The sequence below is a fragment of the Amblyomma mixtum genome, chromosome 1, assembly GCF_055824585.1.
Source record: "Amblyomma mixtum isolate Tamu chromosome 1, ASM5582458v1, whole genome shotgun sequence".
Taxonomy (NCBI): Eukaryota; Metazoa; Arthropoda; class Arachnida; order Ixodida; family Ixodidae; genus Amblyomma; species Amblyomma mixtum.
Genome location: NC_143012.1, coordinates 154,545,772 through 154,558,962, shown reverse-complemented (window position 1 = coordinate 154,558,962; position 13,191 = coordinate 154,545,772). Strand labels below are relative to the sequence as shown.

Below are 13,191 nucleotides of genomic sequence, written 5' to 3'. Positions count from 1 at the left end.
CTTTCCGTGCATGCCGCAGTGGTTTAGGTTCGCCAGAACGGCTGAGAAAAGCGCAGGGCAGGTAACTGCACGCTTGGCGGCTGTTGCCACGAGCGAGGGAAGTATCCATGCGCAGTTTTGCATCCTCGAGGGCCAAACACAGTACATAAAGACTCGGAAAGCACTGTCTCTCGCCATCGGCCATACCATGTGAATTTTAATTGGACGAAGCCAGATTTATGCTGGCTGACCACAAGTCGTGTGTACATAGTTATTGTCTTTTGTTGATTGTTTGTGTTGTCCAGTGTTTTGTGTCAAAGCCAGGCAATAAAGAAAAAAATCGGCCATACCATGTTGAATACGCCGGTTCTCGTCCGATCACCGAAGCTAAGCAGCATTGGGCTCGGTCAGTACTTGGGAGGGAGACCACCTGGGAACACCGAGTGCTGATGGCATTTCTTTTGCATTTTTATTCGCCCTTCACGTTTTTTTTTTTCTGTCATAGTTGCGCAGTGTCTCAGGCAACTATAGGAGGTGACGTTATTTTGTTATCGATAATACAATCTCATCGGCAACGTGTCCAACGTGTAGTACGTGCGGACGCGAAACTGTGGCAAAACTCGAAGCGAACCCGTGGCGTCTCGGCTGTCATTCTGACGTCTGCCGCGGCGGGTACACTGCAGATTAAACTCTAGCAAAGCCCCAAGATAGCTGGGAGGCCCAGTGTGCGCATAACACTGCGCAGAAGCGCACAATATGCGCCCACCGCACCATGCACCGCACCCACTGCCGGTCCATGTGTAAACAACACAGGCTCGCTCCCGCTGCTCTTTCCGTGCATGCCGCAGTGGTTTAGGTTCGCCAGAACGGCTGAGAAAAGCGCAGGGCAGGTAACTGCACGCTTGGCGGCTGTTGCCACGAGCGAGGGAAGTATCCATGCGCAGTTTTGCATCCTCGAGGGCCAAACACAGTACATAAAGACTCGGAAAGCACTGTCTCTCGCCATCGGCCATACCATGTTGAATACGCCGGTTCTCGTCCGATCACCGAAGCTAAGCAGCATTGGGCTCGGTCAGTACTTGGGAGGGAGACCACCTGGGAACACCGAGTGCTGATGGCATTTCTTTTGCATTTTTATTCGCCCTTCACGTTTTTTTTTTTCTGTCATAGTTGCGCAGTGTCTCAGGCAACTATAGGAGGTGACGTTATTTTGTTATCGATAATACAATCTCATCGGCAACGTGTCCAACGTGTAGTACGTGCGGACGCGAAACTGTGGCAAAACTCGAAGCGAACCCGTGGCGTCTCGGCTGTCATTCTGACGTCTGCCGCGGCGGGTACACTGCAGATTAAACTCTAGCAAAGCCCCAAGATAGCTGGGAGGCCCAGTGTGCGCATAACACTGCGCAGAAGCGCACAATATGCGCCCACCGCACCATGCACCGCACCCACTGCCGGTCCATGTGTAAACAACACAGGCTCGCTCCCGCTGCTCTTTCCGTGCATGCCGCAGTGGTTTAGGTTCGCCAGAACGGCTGAGAAAAGCGCAGGGCAGGTAACTGCACGCTTGGCGGCTGTTGCCACGAGCGAGGGAAGTATCCATGCGCAGTTTTGCATCCTCGAGGGCCAAACACAGTACATAAAGACTCGGAAAGCACTGTCTCTCGCAATCGGCCATACCATATACAAAACCATGTAAATAAATACCATGAAAGAAAAAAAAAAAAAAAATCGGCCATACCATGTTGAATACGCCGGTTCTCGTCCGATCACCGAAGCTAAGCAGCATTGGGCTCGGTCAGTACTTGGGAGGGAGACCACCTGGGAACACCGAGTGCTGATGGCATTTCTTTTGCATTTTTATTCGCCCTTCACGTTTTTTTTTTTCTGTCATAGTTGCGCAGTGTCTCAGGCAACTATAGGAGGTGACGTTATTTTGTTATCGATAATACAATCTCATCGGCAACGTGTCCAACGTGTAGTACGTGCGGACGCGAAACTGTGGCAAAACTCGAAGCGAACCCGTGGCGTCTCGGCTGTCATTCTGACGTCTGCCGCGGCGGGTACACTGCAGATTAAACTCTAGCAAAGCCCCAAGATAGCTGGGAGGCCCAGTGTGCGCATAACACTGCGCAGAAGCGCACAATATGCGCCCACCGCACCATGCACCGCACCCACTGCCGGTCCATGTGTAAACAACACAGGCTCGCTCCCGCTGCTCTTTCCGTGCATGCCGCAGTGGTTTAGGTTCGCCAGAACGGCTGAGAAAAGCGCAGGGCAGGTAACTGCACGCTTGGCGGCTGTTGCCACGAGCGAGGGAAGTATCCATGCGCAGTTTTGCATCCTCGAGGGCCAAACACAGTACATAAAGACTCGGAAAGCACTGTCTCTCGCCATCGGCCATACCATGTTGAATACGCCGGTTCTCGTCCGATCACCGAAGCTAAGCAGCATTGGGCTCGGTCAGTACTTGGGAGGGAGACCACCTGGGAACACCGAGTGCTGATGGCATTTCTTTTGCATTTTTATTCGCCCTTCACGTTTTTTTTTTTCTGTCATAGTTGCGCAGTGTCTCAGGCAACTATAGGAGGTGACGTTATTTTGTTATCGATAATACAATCTCATCGGCAACGTGTCCAACGTGTAGTACGTGCGGACGCGAAACTGTGGCAAAACTCGAAGCGAACCCGTGGCGTCTCGGCTGTCATTCTGACGTCTGCCGCGGCGGGTACACTGCAGATTAAACTCTAGCAAAGCCCCAAGATAGCTGGGAGGCCCAGTGTGCGCATAACACTGCGCAGAAGCGCACAATATGCGCCCACCGCACCATGCACCGCACCCACTGCCGGTCCATGTGTAAACAACACAGGCTCGCTCCCGCTGCTCTTTCCGTGCATGCCGCAGTGGTTTAGGTTCGCCAGAACGGCTGAGAAAAGCGCAGGGCAGGTAACTGCACGCTTGGCGGCTGTTGCCACGAGCGAGGGAAGTATCCATGCGCAGTTTTGCATCCTCGAGGGCCAAACACAGTACATAAAGACTCGGAAAGCACTGTCTCTCGCCATCGGCCATACCATGTTGAATACGCCGGTTCTCGTCCGATCACCGAAGCTAAGCAGCATTGGGCTCGGTCAGTACTTGGAAGGGAGACCACCTGGGAACACCGAGTGCTGATGGCATTTCTTTTGCATTTTTATTCGCCCTTCACGTTTTTTTTTTTTTCTGTCATAGTTGCGCAGTGTCTCAGGCAACTATAGGAGGTGACGTTATTTTGTTATCGATAATACAATCTCATCGGCAACGTGTCCAACGTGTAGTACGTGCGGACGCGAAACTGTGGCAAAACTCGAAGCGAACCCGTGGCGTCTCGGCTGTCATTCTGACGTCTGCCGCGGCGGGTACACTGCAGATTAAACTCTAGCAAAGCCCCAAGATAGCTGGGAGGCCCAGTGTGCGCATAACACTGCGCAGAAGCGCACAATATGCGCCCACCGCACCATGCACCGCACCCACTGCCGGTCCATGTGTAAACAACACAGGCTCGCTCCCGCTGCTCTTTCCGTGCATGCCGCAGTGGTTTAGGTTCGCCAGAACGGCTGAGAAAAGCGCAGGGTAGGTAACTGCACGCTTGGCGGCTGTTGCCACGAGCGAGGGAAGTATCCATGCGCAGTTTTGCATCCTCGAGGGCCAAACACAGTACATAAAGACTCGGAAAGCACTGTCTCTCGCCATCGGCCATACCATGTTGAATACGCCGGTTCTCGTCCGATCACCGAAGCTAAGCAGCATTGGGCTCGGTCAGTACTTGGGAGGGAGACCACCTGGGAACACCGAGTGCTGATGGCATTTCTTTTGCATTTTTATTCGCCCTTCACGTTTTTTTTTTCTGTCATAGTTGCGCAGTGTCTCAGGCAACTATAGGAGGTGACGTTATTTTGTTATCGATAATACAATCTCATCGGCAACGTGTCCAACGTGTAGTACGTGCGGACGCGAAACTGTGGCAAAACTCGAAGCGAACCCGTGGCGTCTCGGCTGTCATTCTGACGTCTGCCGCGGCGGGTACACTGCAGATTAAACTCTAGCAAAGCCCCAAGATAGCTGGGAGGCCCAGTGTGCGCATAACACTGCGCAGAAGCGCACAATATGCGCCCACCGCACCATGCACCGCACCCACTGCCGGTCCATGTGTAAACAACACAGGCTCGCTCCCGCTGCTCTTTCCGTGCATGCCGCAGTGGTTTAGGTTCGCCAGAACGGCTGAGAAAAGCGCAGGGCAGGTAACTGCACGCTTGGCGGCTGTTGCCACGAGCGAGGGAAGTATCCATGCGCAGTTTTGCATCCTCGAGGGCCAAACACAGTACATAAAGACTCGGAAAGCACTGTCTCTCGCCATCGGCCATACCATGTCATTCTACTTCCTGCCACCGAGCGTGACGGACGCAGAATCATGGGCTCCCACGGAGCGGCGATAGCGGCCGTTGCCGGCCGCGGAAACAGGTTTGCCAGCGACGCTGATAAGGACTACGAGATCGTTCTGCCTACCCTGCCCACCGGACGTGTTGTTTTAAACACGGTTTTTCTGCACGGCGACGTGCGTGTGCGACCCTACAGGGTCGAAGACTTCAGAGACGCCCTCGCTAACGTTGGTGCGCTCCCCGACGTCGTGGCGTTGGGGGCGTACCAGATTAACCACGTGTGGGCGGTAACCTTCAGCAGTGGGGATGCCGCAAAGAAACTGGCCGCCATGAAGGAGCTGGAAGTCAAGGGACGCCGCTGCATCGTTTTTGACCCAGAGGACCACCAGGTCAAGCTGCGACTCCACTGGATGCTACACGGCGTCGCTGACGAGGACATCCGTACGGCATTCGCGGCTTTCGGCAACGTGACGGAGGTCACCCGGGAGCGTTGGCGCGTCGCCGGCATGAAGGAGAAGGGGTCCACCACGAGGACCGTGCTCCTCAAACTGAAGCCAGGCGTGAAAGTGGACGACCTGCCCCACCAGGTGCGAGTCGCTGGCGAGTTGGCTCTCGTGGTGGTTCCCGGGCGGCCGATGCAGTGCCTTCGTTGCGGCGGCACGGGGCATGTTCGCCGCGATTGCAAGGTGCCCAGGTGTTCGAAATGCCGACGCTATGGACACTCGGAGGCTGACTGCGTTCGTACCTACGCGTCGGCTACCGGGCATGTAGCAGCGAGCGACTCCGCAGAACTGATGGACGTCGTGGAAGCAGAGGAAGCAGCAAGCGGGGCCGACGACGCGGGCAAGACGCAGGAGGTGGCGGTTCAGCCAGCGGTTGCGAGCAGCAACATCGACACGGCAGTCGCACAGGAGAGCGGGTCGCCAGCCATTGACCCATCTTCGACGCCTCGGGAGACGCCCAAAGATGGAGCGAGCCCGCCCGTGCACTTAGACGTGGAACGGAAGGCGGCCAGCGAGAGCCACGACGACAGGGCCGACTCCCGCATGAACGTCGGCGTGACTACACCTGCGAAGCGTTCGCACGCCGAGACCAAGGCCGACGGGGAGAAGGCAGCAGAGCCCAGCGTGGAGGAACCGCCGGCAAAGACGCCCCAAGCGCGACGGCCCAGCCTGCGGCCGCGACCAAAGGTCTCGACTGACAAGCGTGGCGGCGAGAAGGCGCCGCCTGACCAGGAGCACGTGCTCGCGCCGGATAACACCGGCGGCGACGGCATCGTCTAGCGACATGCTGGACGCGAGAGGTAAGCACCATGCATTCGGTCTCTTCTTCCTAAGTTAAATGGCTTCTGCAACTCCGTTTAAAGTCGCCACCCTAAACGTTAGAGGCCTGGCAGGTAAAAGAAAACAAAGCCAGCTGTACCGACTTGTAACGGAGCAAGATATCGATATACTGGCAGTGCAGGAGACCAAAGTCGACGGGGAGGAAGAGACCGGGAGCATGGTGCAACGTTTCACGTCTAGGTATTTTGCCGTCGTTAGCCATGCTGTAGGCACATCGGCTGGCTGTATTCTTTTTGTTAAGAAGTTGCCGGGGATAGAAGTACACGGTCATCATTCGTGCCTGTCGGGTCGATACGTGTCCATCGATTTTTCGCTCTGTAACATCGACTGGCGCATTGTTTGTCTGTATGCACCTAATGTGGTTGATGGCCGAGCCGCGTTTTTTGAAAGCGTCGAAGAACGGCTTCGCACGGACAGGCAGCTCATTGTTATGGGCGATTACAACTGTGTTCTTAGTGCGCGCGACAAGACAAGCGTCCGAGGTTTCAGGGATAAAAGCACTGAAGTGTTGTTACGAATGATTGTGAACTGCAACCTCGAGGATGTAGCAGAGTGTCTTGAAGGAACGCGTGCTGTAAGGTACACACGATTCGAGGGCACAAGTCACGCACGGCTAGACCGAATTTATGCATCCGCGGAAACTGTCCCTAAATGCAATAGTTATGTAGTTCTGCCGGTTTCATTTTCTGACCACTGTTTGGTTCAATGCTGCATAGGATTCATTAAGAAGGGGAATGTTTTTTCATGGGAAATGTGGAAGTTAAATGACAAGCTACTCCAGGACGAATTTTATAACCGAGCTGTAAGGGAAGAAATAGCAAAAATAGAACCAAGTAGTAACATGACGATTTGGCAGCAGTGGGAGCTCACCAAGGAAACTAAAATTAAAAGCAATAGAAAGAGCCACCTGTATACGTCATGAAACAAAAAAAGAGGAAATGGAGCTAAAGGCACTGCTTCAGAAGATGATAAAACAGGAATGCCGAGCGCCTGGTAAATGGATAGAAGACATAAGAACAACCAAACAAAAGTTACAGCTTATCGAAGAAGAACGTTATCGGGGAGCGCTGGTGAGGGCAAGGGCAGAAGACATGGCCGCAGGGGAAGCGCCAACGAAACGAGCGCTTGGTTTAGAAAAAGCCCGTGCCGAAAGAAACCACATAAACGAAATAGAATGGAGAGGTGCTTCGAAAACGGACATCGATCATATCAAAGCAGCTTTTTTTGAGCATTACCAGGCGCTCTTCGCATTGCATCCGGTAGATGTTATCACTTTTAAGGAGGCGTTTCTGGCCGAGATGCCGCGTCTGGACGACGAAACTAAAGACAAATTAGAGCAGGCGATAACTCAATTGGAAGTTGAGCAAGCAATAGACAGCTTAAACCGCGGTAAGTCGCCTGGACCGGACGGGTTCAGCGCGGCATTCTACAAAGAATTTAAGCATGTAATTTCCCCGGTCTTGACGGTCATCTTTAATGAAGCCTTTAAACTAAAATCACTGCCTCCGTCGTATGGTTCGTCCCATACTGTGCTAATTCCCAAAACGGACGACATAGACAGATTACGATTGGTAACAGCATACCGACCAATAGCACTCACTAACGTCGAGTACAAAATTTATATGAAGGTTTTGGCGCGAAGATTGCAGACCGTGATTCATTACTTAGTTGGTCCGCATCAGACCTGCGGGATTAAAGGGCGGTCCATTTTTACAAATATTCACGTTGCGCGCAGTGTCTTAGAATCCTGTGATGACATTAATGGTCAGGTGGCCATACTCCAGATAGATTTAGAAAAGGCTTTTGACTGCGTTGCCCATGAACTTTTGTTTGCAGTATTAGGCCATGTTAATGTTGGTTCTGTTATCAGCGAGGGTGTGGCCCTGGCATACCGGAACTGCACGACGAGATTGATTGTTAACAAGAGTCTGGGGGCCCCCATTAGCGTGCAGCGTTCGGTGCGCCAGGGCTGTCCCCTCAGCCCCCTTTTGTTTTGTATTTATGTGGAGACCCTTTGTTTGAAAATACTGAAAAACAGTAGTATTAACGGATTTAGTTTACAGGCAGCCGAAGTAAAGCTCTTGGCGTACGCTGACGACATTGCTGTGTTTGCCGTTGACGAGGGAGGCATACGCGAGGCTGTTCAATGTGTACGCGATTTCAGCCAAGCTACAGGAAGCGGGGTTAACTGGTCGAAGTGCCTCGGGCTTTGGCACGGAAGCTGGGCATCTACGCCCGAACGGTTTGCCAGTGTGCCTTGGACGACGACACCAGATAAATACTTGGGCGTTCCGCTCGATGCTTACCGTGACAGTGAAAAGTATTGGACAGGACAGGTCAAAGAGATACGGGAGAGAGCAGATAAGTGGAAAGGAACGACCTTGTCCATTTTCGCCAGAGCCACTGTTTGCAACTTGTTCTTTATCAGCAGGCTCTGGTACGTAATGCAGGTGCTGCACTGTTCACGGCTAAGTATTCAAAAGCTACACCGAATTTTCGCCGTCTTTATCTGGTCGTCGGAATGGGAGCGCTGCAGCCGGACCAACCTGTTCCGTCGGGTACAAGACGGCGGGCTGGGACTGGGCCATTTGTTTTTGAGACAGCTGGTCAATCGTTTTTTGTTCTTTCGGGACACAAGAGACCCGTTTTTGCGTACCGTATGCCAAGTTAGGCTGCGGCGTCTGCTGCCGGAGTACGTTGTTGGAACTGCTGAGGTTTACAGTAGGGTCACCGGTTTTTACCGGGAAATCGTTGCCAGTGTGCGGTTTCTTTCCGCGCGGTTTTCGAACGACTTTCTGTACACTGTGAAACGGAAGAAACTGTACCGTGCCTTGTGCGATGTAGTTTTCCCCGAGCCCTTGTACAGGGCCTTGTACAGTGGAGGCCCAGGCAAAGATGTTTTAAAGAGAGTTAAAAAAATGCAGGTGCCGCCTGGAACAAAAACCTTCTTTTTTAAGTTGCACACCGGAACCTTACCGGTTAAAAAATTTTTAGAGGGAAAGGAATTGTTTTTACCCTGGGGATCTCACTGTTTAATTTGCAGAAAGCCGGAAACAATAGACCATGTATTTTTACACTGTTGGGAAGGGGTTTATTTTTGGGATGTATTGCAGCGAACATTAAAGAAAGAATTTCCACTAGACCCGTATGGCATCCGGTTCTTATGTGTTGAAAATGAGGATGGGGTGCCTTTCGATTTAATAATGCTGACAGGCCTCCACTGTATATGGCGCTCCAGAATGGCAGGCTGGCATTGTGACAGAGACGCAAGACCTGCCAGAATTTACTTTCGCGAAAGTATGAACATGTTTCTGGCCATTCAGAAAGCCGCTGCGGAGCCTCCGGAGTGGCTCTCGAGAGTAGAGCCGCTCTCTACGTTGCGTGAATTTTAATTGGACGAAGCCAGATTTATGCTGGCTGACCACAAGTAGTGTGTACATAGTTATTGTCTTTTGTTGATTGTTTGTGTTGTCCAGTTTTGTGTGTCAAAGCCAGGCAATAAAAAAAAAAAAAAAAAAAAAAAAAATCGGCCATACCATGTTGAATACGCCGGTTCTCGTCCGATCACCGAAGCTAAGCAGCATTGGGCTCGGTCAGTACTTGGGAGGGAGACCACCTGGGAACACCGAGTGCTGATGGCATTTCTTTTGCATTTTTATTCGCCCTTCACGTTTTTTTTTTTCTGTCATAGTTGCGCAGTGTCTCAGGCAACTATAGGAGGTGACGTTATTTTGTTATCGATAATACAATCTCATCGGCAACGTGTCCAACGTGTAGTACGTGCGGACGCGAAACTGTGGCAAAACTCGAAGCGAACCCGTGGCGTCTCGGCTGTCATTCTGACGTCTGCCGCGGCGGGTACACTGCAGATTAAACTCTAGCAAAGCCCCAAGATAGCTGGGAGGCCCAGTGTGCGCATAACACTGCGCAGAAGCGCACAATATGCGCCCACCGCACCATGCACCGCACCCACTGCCGGTCCATGTGTAAACAACACAGGCTCGCTCCCGCTGCTCTTTCCGTGCATGCCGCAGTGGTTTAGGTTCGCCAGAACGGCTGAGAAAAGCGCAGGGCAGGTAACTGCACGCTTGGCGGCTGTTGCCACGAGCGAGGGAAGTATCCATGCGCAGTTTTGCATCCTCGAGGGCCAAACACAGTACATAAAGACTCGGAAAGCACTGTCTCACGCCATCGGCCATACCATGTTGAATACGCCGGTTCTCGTCCGATCACCGAAGCTAAGCAGCATTGGGCTCGGTCAGTACTTGGGAGGGAGACCACCTGGGAACACCGAGTGCTGATGGCATTTCTTTTGCATTTTTATTCGCCCTTCACGTTTTTTTTTTTCTGTCATAGTTGCGCAGTGTCTCAGGCAACTATAGGAGGTGACGTTATTTTGTTATCGATAATACAATCTCATCGGCAACGTGTCCAACGTGTAGTACGTGCGGACGCGAAACTGTGGCAAAACTCGAAGCGAACCCGTGGCGTCTCGGCTGTCATTCTGACGTCTGCCGCGGCGGGTACACTGCAGATTAAACTCTAGCAAAGCCCCAAGATAGCTGGGAGGCCCAGTGTGCGCATAACACTGCGCAGAAGCGCACAATATGCGCCCACCGCACCATGCACCGCACCCACTGCCGGTCCATGTGTAAACAACACAGGCTCGCTCCCGCTGCTCTTTCCGTGCATGCCGCAGTGGTTTAGGTTCGCCAGAACGGCTGAGAAAAGCGCAGGGCAGGTAACTGCACGCTTGGCGGCTGTTGCCACGAGCGAGGGAAGTATCCATGCGCAGTTTTGCATCCTCGAGGGCCAAACACAGTACATAAAGACTCGGAAAGCACTGTCTCTCGCCATCGGCCATACCATGTTGAATACGCCGGTTCTCGTCCGATCACCGAAGCTAAGCAGCATTGGGCTCGGTCAGTACTTGGGAGGGAGACCACCTGGGAACACCGAGTGCTGATGGCATTTCTTTTGCATTTTTATTCGCCCTTCACGTTTTTTTTTTCTGTCATAGTTGCGCAGTGTCTCAGGCAACTATAGGAGGTGACGTTATTTTGTTATCGATAATACAATCTCATCGGCAATGTGTCCAACGTGTAGTACGTGCGGACGCGAAACTGTGGCAAAACTCGAAGCGAACCCGTGGCGTCTCGGCTGTCATTCTGACGTCTGCCGCGGCGGGTACACTGCAGATTAAACTCTAGCAAAGCCCCAAGATAGCTGGGAGGCCCAGTGTGCGCATAACACTGCGCAGAAGCGCACAATATGCGCCCACCGCACCATGCACCGCACCCACTGCCGGTCCATGTGTAAACAACACAGGCTCGCTCCCGCTGCTCTTTCCGTGCATGCCGCAGTGGTTTAGGTTCGCCAGAACGGCTGAGAAAAGCGCAGGGCAGGTAACTGCACGCTTGGCGGCTGTTGCCACGAGCGAGGGAAGTATCCATGCGCAGTTTTGCATCCTCGAGGGCCAAACACAGTACATAAAGACTCGGAAAGCACTGTCTCTCGCCATCGGCCATACCATGTTGAATACGCCGGTTCTCGTCCGATCACCGAAGCTAAGCAGCATTGGGCTCGGTCAGTACTTGGGAGGGAGACCACCTGGGAACACCGAGTGCTGATGGCATTTCTTTTGCATTTTTATTCGCCCTTCACGTTTTTTTTTTTTCTGTCATAGTTGCGCAGTGTCTCAGGCAACTATAGGAGGTGACGTTATTTTGTTATCGATAATACAATCTCATCGGCAACGTGTCCAACGTGTAGTACGTGCGGACGCGAAACTGTGGCAAAACTCGAAGCGAACCCGTGGCGTCTCGGCTGTCATTCTGACGTCTGCCGCGGCGGGTACACTGCAGATTAAACTCTAGCAAAGCCCCAAGATAGCTGGGAGGCCCAGTGTGCGCATAACACTGCGCAGAAGCGCACAATATGCGCCCACCGCACCATGCACCGCACCCACTGCCGGTCCATGTGTAAACAACACAGGCTCGCTCCCGCTGCTCTTTCCGTGCATGCCGCAGTGGTTTAGGTTCGCCAGAACGGCTGAGAAAAGCGCAGGGCAGGTAACTGCACGCTTGGCGGCTGTTGCCACGAGCGAGGGAAGTATCCATGCGCAGTTTTGCATCCTCGAGGGCCAAACACAGTACATAAAGACTCGGAAAGCACTGTCTCTCGCCATCGGCCATACCATGTTGAATACGCCGGTTCTCGTCCGATCACCGAAGCTAAGCAGCATTGGGCTCGGTCAGTACTTGGGAGGGAGACCACCTGGGAACACCGAGTGCTGATGGCATTTCTTTTGCATTTTTATTCGCCCTTCACGTTTTTTTTTTTTCTGTCATAGTTGCGCAGTGTCTCAGGCAACTATAGGAGGTGACGTTATTTTGTTATCGATAATACAATCTCATCGGCAACGTGTCCAACGTGTAGTACGTGCGGACGCGAAACTGTGGCAAAACTCGAAGCGAACCCGTGGCGTCTCGGCTGTCATTCTGACGTCTGCCGCGGCGGGTACACTGCAGATTAAACTCTAGCAAAGCCCCAAGATAGCTGGGAGGCCCAGTGTGCGCATAACACTGCGCAGAAGCGCACAATATGCGCCCACCGCACCATGCACCGCACCCACTGCCGGTCCATGTGTAAACAACACAGGCTCGCTCCCGCTGCTCTTTCCGTGCATGCCGCAGTGGTTTAGGTTCGCCAGAACGGCTGAGAAAAGCGCAGGGCAGGTAACTGCACGCTTGGCGGCTGTTGCCACGAGCGAGGGAAGTATCCATGCGCAGTTTTGCATCCTCGAGGGCCAAACACAGTACATAAAGACTCGGAAAGCACTGTCTCTCGCCATCGGCCATACCATGTTGAATACGCCGGTTCTCGTCCGATCACCGAAGCTAAGCAGCATTGGGCTCGGTCAGTACTTGGGAGGGAGACCACCTGGGAACACCGAGTGCTGATGGCATTTCTTTTGCATTTTTATTCGCCCTTCACGTTTTTTTTTTTTCTGTCATAGTTGCGCAGTGTCTCAGGCAACTATAGGAGGTGACGTTATTTTGTTATCGATAATACAATCTCATCGGCAACGTGTCCAACGTGTAGTACGTGCGGACGCGAAACTGTGGCAAAACTCGAAGCGAACCCGTGGCGTCTCGGCTGTCATTCTGACGTCTGCCGCGGCGGGTACACTGCAGATTAAACTCTAGCAAAGCCCCAAGATAGCTGGGAGGCCCAATGTGCGCATAACACTGCGCAGAAGCGCACAATATGCGCCCACCGCACCATGCACCGCACCCACTGCCGGTCCATGTGTAAACAACACAGGCTCGCTCCCGCTGCTCTTTCCGTGCATGCCGCAGTGGTTTAGGTTCGCCAGAACGGCTGAGAAAAGCGCAGGGCAGGTAACTGCACGCTTGGCGGCTGTTGCCACGAGCGAGGGAAGTATCCATGCG

The 13,191-nt window shown here is 52.9% G+C and overlaps 1 protein-coding gene, 9 non-coding genes and 3 pseudogenes across 10 annotated transcripts; all 13 read left to right on the top strand.

The window, feature by feature from the left end:
- The first annotated feature begins 315 nt into the window (after nucleotides 1–315).
- Nucleotides 316–434, top strand: LOC149369212 (5S ribosomal RNA; annotated as a pseudogene).
- A 546-nt stretch (nucleotides 435–980) lies between these two features.
- Nucleotides 981–1,099, top strand: LOC149369211 (5S ribosomal RNA). Its single transcript, XR_016287470.1, has one exon. It is a non-coding gene; the product is annotated as a 5S ribosomal RNA (ribosomal RNA).
- A 607-nt stretch (nucleotides 1,100–1,706) lies between these two features.
- On the top strand, nucleotides 1,707–1,825 carry LOC149369210 (5S ribosomal RNA; annotated as a pseudogene).
- A 546-nt stretch (nucleotides 1,826–2,371) lies between these two features.
- LOC149369209 (5S ribosomal RNA) lies at nucleotides 2,372–2,490 on the top strand. Its single transcript, XR_016287469.1, has one exon. It is a non-coding gene; the product is annotated as a 5S ribosomal RNA (ribosomal RNA).
- A 546-nt stretch (nucleotides 2,491–3,036) lies between these two features.
- On the top strand, nucleotides 3,037–3,155 carry LOC149369208 (5S ribosomal RNA). Its single transcript, XR_016287626.1, has one exon. It is a non-coding gene; the product is annotated as a 5S ribosomal RNA (ribosomal RNA).
- Nucleotides 3,156–3,703: 548 nt separating this feature from the next.
- Nucleotides 3,704–3,822, top strand: LOC149369207 (5S ribosomal RNA). The gene has a single exon (XR_016287468.1). It is a non-coding gene; the product is annotated as a 5S ribosomal RNA (ribosomal RNA).
- Nucleotides 3,823–4,426: 604 nt separating this feature from the next.
- Nucleotides 4,427–5,677, top strand: LOC149369206 (uncharacterized). The gene has a single exon (XM_089570297.1). The coding sequence runs from the start codon at nucleotides 4,427–4,429 to the stop codon at nucleotides 5,675–5,677; it is 1,251 nt and encodes a 416-aa protein (XP_089426423.1).
- Nucleotides 5,678–9,259: 3,582 nt separating this feature from the next.
- On the top strand, nucleotides 9,260–9,378 carry LOC149369205 (5S ribosomal RNA; annotated as a pseudogene).
- A 546-nt stretch (nucleotides 9,379–9,924) lies between these two features.
- On the top strand, nucleotides 9,925–10,043 carry LOC149369204 (5S ribosomal RNA). The gene has a single exon (XR_016287467.1). It is a non-coding gene; the product is annotated as a 5S ribosomal RNA (ribosomal RNA).
- A 546-nt stretch (nucleotides 10,044–10,589) lies between these two features.
- LOC149369203 (5S ribosomal RNA) lies at nucleotides 10,590–10,708 on the top strand. The gene has a single exon (XR_016287466.1). It is a non-coding gene; the product is annotated as a 5S ribosomal RNA (ribosomal RNA).
- Nucleotides 10,709–11,253: 545 nt separating this feature from the next.
- LOC149369202 (5S ribosomal RNA) lies at nucleotides 11,254–11,372 on the top strand. Its single transcript, XR_016287465.1, has one exon. It is a non-coding gene; the product is annotated as a 5S ribosomal RNA (ribosomal RNA).
- Nucleotides 11,373–11,919: 547 nt separating this feature from the next.
- On the top strand, nucleotides 11,920–12,038 carry LOC149369201 (5S ribosomal RNA). The gene has a single exon (XR_016287464.1). It is a non-coding gene; the product is annotated as a 5S ribosomal RNA (ribosomal RNA).
- Nucleotides 12,039–12,585: 547 nt separating this feature from the next.
- Nucleotides 12,586–12,704, top strand: LOC149369200 (5S ribosomal RNA). The gene has a single exon (XR_016287461.1). It is a non-coding gene; the product is annotated as a 5S ribosomal RNA (ribosomal RNA).
- The last annotated feature ends 487 nt before the right edge of the window (nucleotides 12,705–13,191 follow it).